At 49.5% G+C, this 15,437-nt stretch overlaps 1 protein-coding gene across 5 annotated transcripts in view; it reads right to left on the bottom strand.

Moving 5' to 3' along the window:
* The window catches only part of MAP3K4 (mitogen-activated protein kinase kinase kinase 4), a 165,344-nt gene that overhangs the window by 64,083 nt on the left and 85,824 nt on the right, over positions 1-15,437 (bottom strand). For all 5 annotated transcript variants that reach the window (XM_029054497.2, XM_029054517.2, XM_029054505.2 and 2 more), the window contains exon 3: positions 8,077-9,440. In XM_029054497.2, coding sequence (XP_028910330.1) covers positions 8,077-9,440 — 1,364 coding nt within the window. The remainder of the gene's footprint in view (positions 1-8,076; positions 9,441-15,437) is intronic.

The following is a 15,437-nucleotide window of genomic DNA, read 5'->3' on the forward strand; positions in this document are numbered from 1 at the left end:
ACACGACCCAACGAATGAATGAAATGGGTTCATCTCTGTAATCCACACACACGCTCTGTCATGAGGTTTATCCCGGCAACTTCCAGAGTCCAAAAGAGTTCTGACTTTCAGGTGGCTGGACTGTAGTAGATCGGTGAAGTGAGGAAAGATGGGCAAAATGACTGAGTGATTTAAAGCCGACGTTAAGGAGCTTATGTACCAAGCTCAGGGGCTCGAGAGATGGGAAGGCTGCTGGTGGTGCAGTGAGCACGAGTCTCACGTAATAATAATAATAATGATCGTGGCAACTGTTAATTGCTTACTTTTTGCCAGGCGCTGTACTAACCGCTGGGGTAGACGCAAGATAATTAGGCTGGACGCAGTCTCTGTCCCACATGGGGCTCACAATCTTGATCCCCATTTGACAGATGAGGTAACTGAGACACAAAGAAGTGAAGCGACCTGCCTGAGGTCACACAGCTAACAGGCGACAGAACCGGCATCAGAACCCAGGTCCTCTGACTTCCAGGCCCAGGCTCTTTCCACTAGGCCGTGCTGCTTCTTCTATCTTTATGCTTGTGAATTTGCGTCTGAGCCCCATTTATCCCAATTGCCATAACAACAGGAACCAGTGTTCCTCTCCCACTTACAACACTGCCCTAGCACACTGAGGACACACAAAAAATACCACTATCCCCCTACTGCGTCTACTCGAAAGTTTAGTATAAAGCTTGACGTATAACAAGTGGTTAATAAATACCAACATGAACCGAAAAAATTAATGACATTTCAAATACTTTCATAAAAACCATTTGGGAAAAATCACTGGGAAGACATATCGACATACAGGAATTGAAGAACATTTTCACGTCCTTGAAAAGACGCATCTGTCAATCCGGGGCCAAGCATCAGTGACTCCATCAGATGCCAGCTTTATAAAAAAAATCAATTTACAGTGACCCCAGGGTCTTTCCAATTTGTTGAAGAAGAATCCTTTATATAATAGTGATGGTGATGAGAATAATAATAATATTATGTTGATAATAATAATGTTGGTATTTGTTAAAGCGCTTACTATGTGCAGGGCACTGTTCTAAGCGCTGGGGTAGATACAGGGCAATCAGGTTGTAAGCACCCGCTATGTACCAGGAACTAAGTGACGGGACAGATACAAGCTAAATTGGGTGGAACACCCAGGCATTAGGACCTGGGTTCTAATGCCGGCTCTGTCGCTTGTTAGCTGGGTGACCTCAGGCAGGTCGCTTCACTTCTTTGTGTCTCAGTTACCTCATCTGTAAAATGGGGATCAAGACCGTGAGCCCCACGTGGGACAGACACTGCGTCCAACCTAATTATCTTGCGTCTACCCCAGCGGTTAGTACAGTGCCTGGCAAATAGTCCCACAGAGAGCTCACGGTCTTCACCCCATTTTACATACGGCACAGAGAACTTACCTGACCTACTCCACATCACACAGCAGACAGGTGGCAGAGCCGGGATCGGAACCCGGAAGCTCTGCCTCCCAGCCCGTGCATTTTCCCACTCCGTCACGCTGCCTTCTCTAATAACTCTATATCTTGGTACTGGGTCAATAATTATCTTTTGGCCCTTGACTTCAGGTTTCCCGTTAATCCCCATTTCCCAGATGAGGGAACCGAGGGGCAGAGAAGTTAAGTGCCTCGTCCAAGGTCACGCAGCAGACAAGTGTCAGAGCCAGACTTAGAACCCAGGCCCTGGCTTTATCCACCAGGCCTTGCTGTCTAGTTTAAGAGGGTGAGATGACAGCCTTAGAATCAGCTCCACGCCGCCGCCGGATGACGGGGAAGCAGCGTGGCCCAGGGGGAAGGGCAGAGGCCCGGGAGTCCGAGGGCCCGGATTCTAATCCCAGCTCTGCTATTTGTCTGCCTCTTGCCCAAGGTCAGGTCGCTTAACTTGTCTGTGCCTCGGTTATCTCACCAATCAGTCGTATTGCCTGAGCACTGACTGTGTACACAGCACTGTATTGCGTGCTTGGGAAAGTGCAGTATAACAAAGTTGGTAGACACATTCCCGGCCCACAGTGACCTCACAACCCCCCCCCATCTGTAAATTGGGAATTAAGACCGTGAGCCCTGTGTGGGACAGGGACTCGAGTGCAGCCTGATTATCTTTCATCTACCCCAGTGCTTAGAACAGCGTCGCTCAGTGGAAAGAGCCCGGGCTTGGGAGTCGGAGGTCACGGGTTCAAATCCTGGCTCAGCTGTGTGACTAGGGGCAAGTCACTTAACTTCTCTGTGCCTCAGTTCCCTCATCTGTAAAATGGGACTAAGACTGTGAGCCTCATGTGGAACAACCTGATTACCCTGTATCTCCCCCAGCGCTTAGAACAGTGCTCTGCACATAGTAAGCGCTTAACAAATACCAACATTATAAGAGCGTCTGGCATACAGCACGTGCTTGACAAACAAGAAAAAGTAGTGTGGCTTAATGGAAAGAGCGTGGGACCGGAACAGCCGACCTGGGTTCTGATCCCAGCTCTGCCACTTGTCCGCTGTGTGACCTTGGGCGAATCACTTCACTACTCCGCGCCTCACTTCCCTCATCTGTAAAATGGGGATTAAGACTGAGCCCCAGATGGGACAGGGACTGTGCCCAACCTCATTAGCATGTTTCTAACTCCAGAGCTTAGAACAGTGCTTGGCACATAGGCGCTTAGGAAATACGATTCAAAGAAAACAGAAGCTCACGCCAGGAGAAAGCTCTGACTGAGCGGGAAGACCAGTGTTCCAGCAAAAGCAGGACGTAGCATCTGAAGGCTCGAGCTTCCTCGAAGAAAAATCAGTCAATCAATGGTATTTATTGAGCGCTTCCTGTGTGCAGAGCACTGGGCTGAGTGCTTGGGAGGGGACGATACAACAGCGCCGGTAGATACATTCCCCGTTCGCCACAAGATGAGGTGTAGAGGCGGCTGACCCAGAGGAAATCAATGGTTCCTGCTATGGGAAGAAGTACCGGGATGAGGGGATGGTTGCCTTGACGGGCACAACAAAGCTATCGCAGATACAAACCGCTCTCTGCTTAGGCATCGTTTCCATCAGAAACAAGGGAGCGCACAGATTCAGCCCCTAAAAGGTGGTGGATTTCAGCCCCCCAGAAAGAACACCAAGCTCGTCTCTATAGACGGTAAGCTCTCTGTGGGCAGGGAATGTGTTTTTCTGTTATACTGTACTCTTCCAAGCGCTTAGTAAAGGGCTTGGCACACAGTAAGGTTAGACTGTAAGCCCGTCAATGGGCCGGGACTGTCCCTATCCGTCGCCAAACTGTACGTTCCAAGCGCTTAGTACAGTGCTCTGCACATAGTAAGCGCTCAGTAAATACTACTGAATGAATGCTCAATGAATATGATAGAATGAACAAGCGGTGGGGTGGAGCCTGGCTCACCCCGCTTCAATTCAAGCGCCAGGCAAAAATGAAGGATGTTTCACGCTGTTGTGACTCGGATGTGCTCATCCTCAATTTCGGAACAATTCCTGATTTCAATCAATGGGGGAGGCGGTCTCTAGACAAGACACGGCCAGTTGAGAGGAAAGGAAAATCCAAATCGGAACCAACGCTTTGAAAATCCTAGTATACTTGGCCAATCTTATCCCGAATATAAAAGCACCTTTTGAGAAGGGAGTCATTCGTTCGTTCCATCGTATTTATTGAGCGCTTACTGTGTGCAGAACATTGTACTAACTGCTTGGGAGAGTACAATATAACAAGAAACAGATACATTCCCTGCCAGATTATTGTATCTTTAGAGGAGGAAATGGCCACTTGACTCCAAACAGGCCCTGCTGAGAATACATGGTGAAGGCAGCCTCCACCACCTCACCTCAGACCATCTAGAAACCAATCCGTTTTCATATTCGCCGAAAATATCTGCAGTCACTTGTAACAAGGCAGATATTATATGTGAGGCATATGTATTCAAGCTGCCCTAAAACTACAATTAGAGAAACAAACTTCGGCAAGAGTTGTACTCATACATCTGCTTATGGAGAAGCAGCGTGGCTCAGTGGAAAAAGCACGGGCTTTGGAGTCAGAGGTCATGAGTTCGAATCCCAGCTCTGCCACTTGTCAGCTGTGTGACTGTGGGCAAGTCACTTAACTTCTCTGTGCCTCAGTTATCTCATCTGTAAAATGGGGATAATCATGTTGGTATTTGTTAAGCGCTTACTATGTGCCGAGCACTGTTCTAAGCGCTGGGGTAGACACAGGGGAATCAGGATGTCCCACGTGGGGCTCACAGTCTTAATCCCCATTTTACAGATGAGGTCACTGAGGCCCAGAGAAGTGAAGTGACTTGCCCACAGTCACACAGCTGACAAGTGGCAGAGCTGGGATTCGAACTCATGACCTCTGACTCCAAAGCCTGTGCTCTTTCCACTGAGCCACGCTGCTTCTCTATGAAGACTGTGAGCCCCACGTGGGACAACCTGATTGCCCTGTGTCTACCCCAGCGCTTAGAACAGTGCTCTGCACATAGTAAGCGCTTAACAAATACCAACATTATTATTCTGTGCTATTCGATTCGTACACTCAGCATACCAGAGAAATATACGAGTTAAATGGGAAGGATGCTTTGGACCACCTACTGATGTGATGCTAAAATGATACAGTTACCAAAGGGTGTACCTACACTCGCTTCTCCAGCTGACGAGCGGTTGAAATAGCGTCACCCATCCAAAAACAGTCATACTGTCCCAAAGAAGTATGGGGTGGGAGGTGGGGAGCTACCTTGTAGGTAGATTCTGTGGGTGGCTCAACTGCACAATATGACTGAACAATCCCAGCTGGCCACCTATTCGCTGGCATTTTCATTAGCGGTATTTATTGAGTGCCTACTACACACAGACACTGTACTAAAGGCTTGGGAGAGTACAATATATCATAATAACGTTGGTATTTGTTAAGCGCTTACTATGTGCCGAGCACTGTTCTAAGCGCTGGGATAGACATAGGGGAATCAGGTCGTCCCACGTGGGGCTCACAGTCTTAATCCCCATTTTACAGATGAGGAAACTTAATCCCCACCGTCACACAGCCGACAAGTGGCAGAGCTGGGATTCGAACTCATGACCTCTGACTCCAAAGCCCGTGCTCTTTCCACTGAGCCGCGCTGATATCAGAGGTGGTAGACACGTTTCCTGCCTACAACAAGCACAGAGCTTAGAGGGGGAGGTGGACACTAATACAAATAAATGATTGATAAACAAACTGATTTAAATAAATAACTTACTGGCAATCAAGAACTGAGGCTGGATTTGATTCTACCACCAGATTCCATAGGTCTGATACTGAATTTCAGAGTGGCAGTGAATACAGCCAACAGTGGCCACAATCTCTGTCACCCACCACGCAGGATGATGGGATACACTGAACGCTTTCAGTAGCCTCAGTTGGATGCCACTGTCCTCTCGCAATCCAACTTGAGGGGAGAAAACATCCTCTTAAGTTGGCTGCTACTTTGGTCATTTCACACCCCTCAACGCGTTTGGCTTCTGTTTGCCACTTTCAGTCCTCGGTCCCTCCTTATTTCAGTCTCTCGACCCAGGCCCCACCCAGAGCGACAGAGACGGGAAACGACTGGTTTCGGCAGGGGCCGATCCTCAATGCTGAGACGGGCAACGTAAGAGATGGGCTCTAACCAGAATAGGAAAGGGCACAGTGCCTCAGTGAGGAGTTTGCCGGGCCAGACCGCTAAACGAGGTTCCATAATGATCACTTACCTCACGCAGGAAATATTTAAGTTACTGCTTCCCTAGACCTGCGGATGAGAGAAACAATACATGTCTCTCTGCAATCGAACCCCTGATGAACGGTACTCTGACTGATGTACTGAACCCCGAGAAAGGGTATACAGAAACCAAACAAAAAGCGTGGTTTTACTACTACGTAAAATCATGATATCTTCACACCCAGAACACTATGAGCCACCCTGATGCTCCAATTCAGGAAGGATGGAGGAGACAAAGGCACAGAAGGCGCAAAAAGTCAACTAAATCAATAACGGAGGCTGTAACGGTTCTCCTCCTCGGCTTCCACGCTCTAACTGTGGGACTCCCTTGCAGTCTCAGTTCTGGGTCCCTTTCTCTTCTCTGTCTCTACCCATTCCCTTGGAGAACTCATTCGCTCCCAGAGCTTCAACCACCAACTCTAGGGGGATGATTCCCACACCTTCGCCTGCTCTCACCTCTCTCCTCTGCAGTCCCGCATTTCTTCCTGCTTTCAGGATATCTCTACTTGGAGGTCCTGATGACACCTCAATCTCAGGTCCAAAACAGAGTTCCTCATCTTCCCTTCCAAATCTTCTCCTTTTCCAGACTCTCCCATTCACTATACGCAGCACCAGTATCCTCCCCGTCTCATACGCTCGTAACCTCGGCGTTATCCTTGATTCGTCTCCCTTATTCGACCCACGTTTTCCATCTGTTACCAGATGCTGTCTGTTCTACCTCGATGACAGCTCTTGAATCCACATCTTCCTCTTCCTCCAAACCGCTCTCTTGTCGATCCACTTATCCTGTCCTTGCCTTGACTACCTCCTCGGCCTCCTCGCTGACCACCCGCTCCTTCCGTCCCTCTCCTCTCCAGTCCACAGTTCACTCTGCCATCCAGGTCACTTTTCTTAAAAAAAACAAAAAACCCCACTCAGTTCACATATCCCCTCTCCTCCACAACGTTCAAGGGTTGCCCATTCACCTCGGCATCTAACAGAAACGCTATCAGCTTTAAGGTAGTCAGCTCTTCCTCTCCGACCTTAGCTCGCCGATCTGCCACCGCAACCCAACCTGCACACTCGGCTCCTCTAACGTCAATCTGCTCCCTGAATCTCGATCTGGTCTATGTGGGCGCTGACCCCTTGCCCGCATCCCTTCCTCTGGCCTGGTTCTCCCTCCCGCTTCATATCAGACAGACCACCACTCTTCCCACCTTCAAAGCCGTTTTAAAATCTCATCTCCACCAAGAGAAGTCTCCCCCAACTAAACCATCATTTACCCCGCTCACGCTCAATCGTCCCACGCTCAGCCCGAGGGCGCTTACCTATAATCCACACGTCCTGATTTACCCCATATCTAACTTACTTTAATGTTGAACTCCCTCTCTTAAAATCCCTGTGGATGGGGATCGTGTCTACCAACTCCATCTGATGCTTCCCCAAGCCTCTCGTACTGTGCTCTGCGCTTAGTAAGCACCCAACAAATACCGCCGATGGTCTGACTGGGGCAAGCATGATCTGAAGCTGGACGAAACGGTCAACGATAGTTTCATCTGGAGAAAACGGCAGAGGGGAGATAACAAATCGAGGTAAACGTGGGAAGGGGCTAGCGTGGCATTGCCTGCCACCTGCGGAAACGTCAAGATTCAAGATGGACAAAAGGAATCGGGTTCTTCGCCAAGTGGGGGACAGATCCACGGAAATCACGGACTCCAGCCAGTGGTACAATAACCCCTGATGGGTGATTTAACGGAAACAGCTGGAGAGCAGTTTGCTGAGATCTGTGAGGGCTAGTCAACCGGACTGCCGCTGAGGGATATCGAAAGGCGCTCTGATACTCACTCCACCTCCACGATGCCCGGGTAAATCTTCCTATAATCTACTATTTCCCCTATCCTCAATCCATTCTCCTGTCCGTCTCCCCCTGTAGACTGTAAACTCCTCGTAGTCAGGGATCGTGCCTACCGACTCCGGTCCCGGGCTCTTAATATAGTGCTCTGAACAGAGTGAGTGTTCCATTAAAGGCCGCGGACTGACCGAATCACCGGCCGCAGCGTACTGAAGGGAAAAGAAATCTTCCTGGCTACCAACAAGGCAATCTTAAAAGCACTTTCCCAAATCATCTCCCGATATGAAGATGTTTAGAGTGGTTAGAGACAGGTAGTGAAGTCTCTTCTCATTTGCATTCTCCGGTCATATCTGTGATAAATCTGAAAGGAAAGGTGAGCATCGTTTCTCGTGTAAAACACGTGCCGCAACGGAAGGGTTCGCCTGGTAAAGGGGCAAACTCCGGGCGGTCGGCAGACGGGAGGCACCACGGCAGATACGCCTACCGACTCCGGCACGAAACCTACCTCCATGGGATGCGATTTCTCTACCAAAGCTAGGCGAGCCCTTTGCAAAGAACCATCCATGAGTTTGTGCAGTCTCGAAATCAACTTCCTCAACCCCATTTGCTTCAGTGCTTTTTCTACAAACGGTCTATAAATAGATGTCAAACAGTGTCTGCTGCAGCCCGCCTCGGAGCCGCCCTCCGGCGCTCCCCAGCCGGACGACTCGTCCTCGGATTCGAGCCTGTCCAGCTTCCTTGGGCAACGGGCCTGGGGCTGAAAGTCCAAGTTGTTCTCCAGGGCCCGCCGGATCTCCCTCGCGCTTTGCGCGGTCATCCGCCCTTCGTCGTCGCTCCCGTCCGGGCTGGTTCCCAACCCCCTCCCTTCTCCCTCTGGGTCACTGTCCTCGTCGTCCGGGGCCCCGTCCTTGGATGGACGAGGGGACGGGATTTCAAACACCGGCCAGCCAATGTCCGACAGATTCTCGATGCCCAAAACGGTCCCCATAATCCTCAGTTTCTGGTTCAGGTCTTTCGTAATGTTCAACCACAGACAGAGCGCCTGCACTCTGTCTTGGAAATCTTTTGCGGCGTACTTCTCGTAGTCCTTCTGGAGGGCCTGCAGAGATGGGTAAAGTGCCTCGATGTACTCTAGCAGCTCCATGATCCGCTTCACCTGCTCGAACGAGACCCGCTGCCGCTGGAGGTGCTCGCGGTAGCTCGCGTAGCCCGCGGGGCGGGCTCCGGGGGTCGCTCCGCCCGGCCTTCCTCCCGGAGTCCCGTCAAAACCGGCCCCGGAGCTCTCACGAGCCAAGCGACCGTAATTCACTTTAAACGTGAGGATCTCGTTGATGATGTCCGGGATGTCCTGACGGGCCGTGTACAGGAAGAAATCCTGGTCGTTGATGGTCCTCCCCGCGTGCCACGCCTGGAGCTCCAGCCAGATGAGTTCGTTGGAGCGGCTGAACCAAAAGGCGGTGTTCTCCTGACCCCTCTGCTCCCGCTCTTTTTTCTTCGACACCGCGGTAAGCTGGAGCAAGAGGCGGAGGGTTTCAAAGAACTTCAAGCGGTCGGCCGGACAATCTGTCCTAGAAGTCTGGCGGCTAGTTCTGGCTATGGGCATGGGCACGGACATGGGAGGCTTAGCATTGCTGCAGCCGAGGCTGAGGTAAGGCTTATTGAGATCGACATCTGGAATTGATTTTTTGGGCAAGGACGCGCCGATCGAATCTAACATGAACGAGCATTGCACATTTTTCTTGTGATCCCTTTCGGTCGTCCTAAGAGTCGCCCGGATCTTTTTCTCCTGCTTATAGCTGTGTTCTTCTACGTTCTCCGCCGTTTTGCTACTGTCTTTGTGCGGAGGCTGGTGTGCTGCACTCATCTTTTCTACAAGAAAGTAAACACAAACACTGCATTACTCTACTTGGCCAAGAATTTTCTTCCAAAAGATGTTGTCAAACAAATCTGATGTTCCCGGGAATGGCGCTACCACTGCAACGTGGCAACCAAAATATGCCTGGCTCAAAGCCAGCCGTCTCCTCGCTCACAACGAGTGCAAAAAACCTCGAGGCCGTGGACCGGGGTGGGGGGAGAAAAATCTTTGGCCCAGGAAGACCCGGGGAGGAAAGCTAGGGGGAAAAAGAGGCTGCGGGGGAGAGGAGAGAAGTTCGAGGGAAAGAAAGCAGAGGGCAATGCGGTCAAAGGGTAGTCCCCAAACAGCCTATCTGGAGCTGAGTAAAGATGAAGAAATGAAGAAGTGGTGGATGAGGAGAGGATGACATGGGGATTTTTTTTTTTTTTAAGGTTGCCACCTGCATGGTTCTTCCCCAAAGAATATTTCTCCTCTACAGCGATAGGTGTCCACTCCGAAACCCCGACCCTACCCACTCCCCTCTCCCTCACGGCAGGGAGAGGGAAGGATTCCCTCTCCCAGGCCGAGGTAGAATTACCGAATGCTTTGAACCGGTTTTTGTCGAAATCCCGGAGATGCCACGACCCTTTCGAGGTAACGTGAGGCACAGATACCAGGCCCCGGTCGGGGACGCGAGAAGAGAAATGGACTGACGTCGAGTCACTGTCGGAGAAGCGCGTTCTGTGGGCGGCCAGAGATGGGGTGACAGGACGACACTGTTTTAAAGGCTGCCAGTAAACATTGGCAGATACTGCACACCCCGGTGCTGCCGCCAAAAGAGAGCATCTGACAAGTGGCATTTTTGGTCTATCAGTGAGCTCAGCGAACATTTGCTGAGGACTGAAAATAAGCCTTCAAGAACTCCCAGAGGAGGTTCTGCTAAGTACGCTTTAAAAACAGTAGACAGGTCAGCCCTTAATGAAGCACAGAATCAAACGCGAACAGTCTGTGGAAGAGAGCACAAAGTTAACGTACCGAAAGTTTGACTGAAAATGCCTGATGTACCGCTAAATAAATAAAAATGCCTGATGTACCGCTAAATAAAGAAAAACAAAACTGGACCAACCAAAAGTCATCGGGGATTTATGCTGTCGGCGCCTTAACCTAGACTTCAACATTTCCACTACCCATTTCTCACTGATGAATGTCACCTTTACCTCCTCCGCCGCGCCCTCTCCCTCGCAAACCATCCTACGACACTGAGATAAAAATAGGCAGCCATATGCCGACGGTCAAAAACCCTCGGGAGTCCACCCCCAAGCACAAGCGTCCGGGAGATCTCCCTGAAAGAAGAGCAACTGAGGCAGAAGAGAATCGTTATCTGCTTTCTTCGAGACCCTAAGTCAATAGGTGCTTCCTCTCCTGGTGCCACTTACGGTACCTGCAAAGTACCCCCGTCTTTGACACGGCTGACTTGATATATACCACATATACCACTGATTTTGTTTAATTATACATGCCTACCCTCAGCAGAGACTGATATTTGAAATCAGTTATTTAACACATCACGTATCCCACTTAATGTCGGCTCTTCCCTCCCTTCCACCTTTTCAGGTTTAGACACTTTTCTCCTGTTTTTTGCAAAGGAAGAAGAAAATGAAGAATGAATGCCTAGTAATAATGAAGCTGTTAGTGTAGTAGTAGAAGTATCTACTGAGCATCCCCTAGACTTCTAAGCTCGTTGAGGGCAGGACATGGACCTACCTACTCTGTTGTACCGTGCTCTTCCAAGTCCCTACTACAGTACTGTGCACTCAGTAAAGCGGAGCATTCAGTAAATACCACCGATGGATTGACTGATCCACCAAGTGCTATGTACCGTACCACACGCTTGGACAGTACGAGACAAGCGTCACCACCCGCAGGGAGCTTATATTCTAACGGAGGGAGACAGTCATAAAAGTATTTATAAACAGCCTAATCACAGTAAATAATCGAATGTGCGGTTGAAAAATATCTCTAAGGAGCTATGGAGCACAATACGGTATAAGCTGTGGTAAATTGGGATCCAAGTGGGTCCCAGGGGAAGTAGCATGGCCTAATGGAAAGAGCGTGGGCCTGGGAGTCCTGGGAGGCCCTGGGTTTTAATGTCAGCTTGGACAACCGTCTGCCGTGTGACCTTGGGAAAGTCACTTCTTCACTGTAAAATGAGGAATAAGACCGTGAGCCCCATGCGGGACACGGACTGTGCCCTACCTGATTACCTTGTAACTACTCCAGCATTTAGCACAGTACCTGGCACAAAGCAAGTGCTTAGCAAATACCCTGAAAAAAAAACGTTTAGAGATGGCTTATGACACTATATGGCTTTGGGGACGGTGCACAACAAAATCCACTGTTCTGATTTTCATCATTTCTTAAAAGTGAAAAATAGCAAAAACATCACAGAATATACCGAACAATAAAAATCAGAGTAGGTAGCACCACATGATATTTTTTGAAAGAAAAAAATTACGCACAACCAGGAGTGGATAGCACTACGTTCAATGAATACTTATGCGTACCCAAAATGAGCTGTGATGTTTCTAAACTTGTTTAGAGTTCACTTTTTAGCCACCAGCAGGCCCAATGAAAGCAATTTTCCCCTTTTAGGTAACTTTTGAAAAGAAAATAACCTTTACGTGGTGAGATGCATGTGAAATACTCTAGAAACTGAAATGTCACCCATAAAACATGTCGAGGATCCTGCCTATCATTTAATGATCAGATCTTTCTTTCCAATCATGCCCCCTTTGATAGTGTTTTTCAAGTAATGCTTCTCCTAAAGGAGAGAAAAATAGTTAATGATCAAGGGTATTTAACAGAGGCAGATGTACAAACTATGGAAAACATGGAAAAATATCTGTCCGCTCACTCCGTACAAGTCATATAAACTTAAACGCAGCTTTCTGATATGCCAATTTGACTAGCGTGTCACGTTATCAATCAATTGTACTTCCTGAACCCTCACTGTGTACAGAGCTCAGTACTAAGCTCTTGGGAGAGTACAATAAAACAGAGTTGGTAGATACGTTCCCTGTCCGCAACGAGCTTTCCATCTGGGGGGGGGGGGGGGTCAGGCATTAATATAAAGAAATAAATTAATGCCGTGTGATTAGAGTCAGGGGGTGGGGTGAATTAAGGGTGCAGATCCAAGGGTGTCGCAGAAGAGAGTGGGAGAAGAAGCAATGAAGGCTCAGTCGGGGAGGAGATGTGCCTTCAATAAGGCTTTGAATTGGGGGATAATGATCGTCCGTTGGCTATGAGGACGAAGGGCATTCCAGGCCAGAGGCAGGATGTGGGCGAGGGGTCGTGGCGGGTGGTGGAATACCACTGCCCTTGTCACAACCAGTAACAGATTTTGATTTTGAGTCCAAATGAAGGGGCTGCTCTTACATTAGAACCCCGCTGCATTTCTGAAACCAGCACAGTTCCTCCTCAGACTTTCAGGTGACCAGTGAATGAGGTTCACGACCGTCTAAATTTCCCAGCGCTTCCTGAAAGAACCAGAATCTCCACTGGCTCCGATGGGTGACTTTTGAGCTTCCCTTATTTAGCAGAATGTGATGGCTGCTTTTGGAATCCAGAAAGAGTGGATGGACTTGAGGCAGACGAAGGAATGGACTGCAGAGGTGTGGTAAAAATGGTGCCCCGTGAGGGTCTGGCTATGACTTGGCTGAGCCACTTCTTTCCTTCCATTCACCCAGGGGTTCTCCTCAGCATTCACAGCTAACCCAGAAGCCGATCACTGTAGGCAACGCATCAGTTACACCAAATATATCTTCATAAAGCAAGCAGGTAAACGTTTTAAAGAGATCCAAGGAAATACAAACCATCATGAGGATTCGAGTCACATGTTTGGAATGTTTTGCTTGCAAATTGTTAATTACTAGAACACTAGTTCATAACAACTTCTGACTAATGCAGCATCTGATCACTTGGCCTGTCAGAAAAGTAAGGTCTGTTCGTCTCGATTCTGCAGTTAAAATAATTTCCTAATTTGGCGGGTGGGATTCTCTTAATCAGTTTGCTTAAATTCTGAGCCCTCTGGGGGGCAGAAATGTACCTGAGCTCATTTTTCCATAGTCACTTTGGCTCCTAGCACATAATTATGTATTTAATAAATATCACTAGTGCAAAACTCGCAACGGGAAGGAAAAACAGTAATAGCTATGGATTGAAAAATAGGACGAAGCCTTCGGGGAAAAGCCAAAGCCCTACAGGAATCAGCCCATTTACATGAAAGAGTCCCAAGAGTTGCCTACAAGGAAGTAATCCAAATTTTGAACCCCCTCAGTACAGGAAACCCAGAGCGACGCAGAATTGCTAACGGACCCCCAGATCCAGAGGCCCCGCCTCGTACATTACAGCCAATCGCCGCAAGAAAAGCCGGTCCATCTAGGGGCAGATGCAGTGCGGCTACTGGGTAAATGCCTGGCACCGCTGCTGCAAGCCCACCTTCAGTCACTCGCCAACCCCTACCTGCGTGGCCGCCACCATCCCCTAGGACACATGCCCGGCCAGGTGGAGCACACTTTTTTTTAATGGCTTCTGTTAAGCGCTTACTATTCATTCATTCAATAATATTTATTGAGCGCTTACTATGTGCAGAGCACTGTACTAAGCGCTTGGAATGTACAAATCGGTAACAGATAGAGACAGTCGCTGCCCTTTGTCGGGCTTACGGTCTAATCGGGGGAGACGGACAGACAAAAACAATACCAATAAATAGAATCGAGGGGATGAACATCTCATTAAAACAGTAGCAAATAAATACAATCAAGGTGATGTACATCTCACTAACAAAATAAATAGGGTAATGAAAATATATACAGTTGAGCGGATGAGTACAGTGCTGAGGGGAAGGAAGAGGGGGAGGAGCAGAGGGAAAGGGGAAGTCAGTCTCAGTCTGGGAAGCTGGAGGAGGTTAGCTCTAAGTAGGGTTTTGAAGAGAGGAAGAGAAGTAGTTTGGCGCAGGTGAGGAGGGAGGGCGTTCCGGGACCGCGGGAGGAGGTGGCCCAGGGGTCGACGGCGGGATAGGCGAGACCGAGGGACGGTGAGGAGGTGGGCGGCGGAGGAGCGGAGCCTACGGGGTGGGCAGTGGAAAGAGAGAAGGGAGGAGAGGTAGGAGGGGGGCGAGGTGATGGAGAGCCTCGAAGCCTAGAGTGAGAAGTTTTTGTTTCGTGCGGAGGTCGATAGGCAACCACTGGAGGTTTTTAAGAAGGGGAGTGACGTGCCCGGAGCGTTTCTGCAGGAAGATGAGCCGGGCAGCGGAGTGAAGAATACTATGTGCGAGCCACTGTACTAAGCAGGTGCTATACTAAGTGATGGGGTAGAAACAAGTTAATCAGGTTGGACACTGTCCCTGTTCCTCGTGGGGCTCACAGTCTTAATCCCCATTTCGCAGATGAGGTAAATGAGGCCCAGATTGCCCAAAGTCACCCATCAGACAAGTGGTGGAGCCGGGATTAGAACCCACGTCCTTCTGACTCCCAGGCCATGTTGTTTCCCCCTGCACCCCCACGAAGCCCTGGGACGGATACCCCACCCAGCCGCAGTCTTCCCTTGCCACTACTGCACCCCCTCCCTGCCCGCCCACAGCAACTGGACCAGAGACACACGGCGCCGTGGGCCCAGCACAGCACATCACAACCGTTTTCTGCAGTACGGCTGTACTTATCGCCTCTTGTTAGAGCACAGAGGATGGCGCTTTAATTCATTATGGCATTTGCTAAGCGCTGTTTACTTTACTGTTCTAAGCTTCAGTAAAAGCAGCCTGGCCTAGTGGAAAGAGGGTGGGATAGGGAGGTAGAGGACCTGGGTTCTAATCCCAGCTCTGCCACTTACCTGCTGCGTGATCTTGGGCAAGTCACTTCACTTCTCTATGCTTCAGTTTCCTCATCTGTAAAATGGGAATTCAATTTCTGTTCTCCCTATTGCTTAGATTGCGGACGCCCCGTGGAACAGGGACTGTGTCCGATCTGATTCTCCCG

This window comes from Ornithorhynchus anatinus, chromosome 2, assembly GCF_004115215.2.
Source record: "Ornithorhynchus anatinus isolate Pmale09 chromosome 2, mOrnAna1.pri.v4, whole genome shotgun sequence".
Taxonomy (NCBI): Eukaryota; Metazoa; Chordata; class Mammalia; order Monotremata; family Ornithorhynchidae; genus Ornithorhynchus; species Ornithorhynchus anatinus.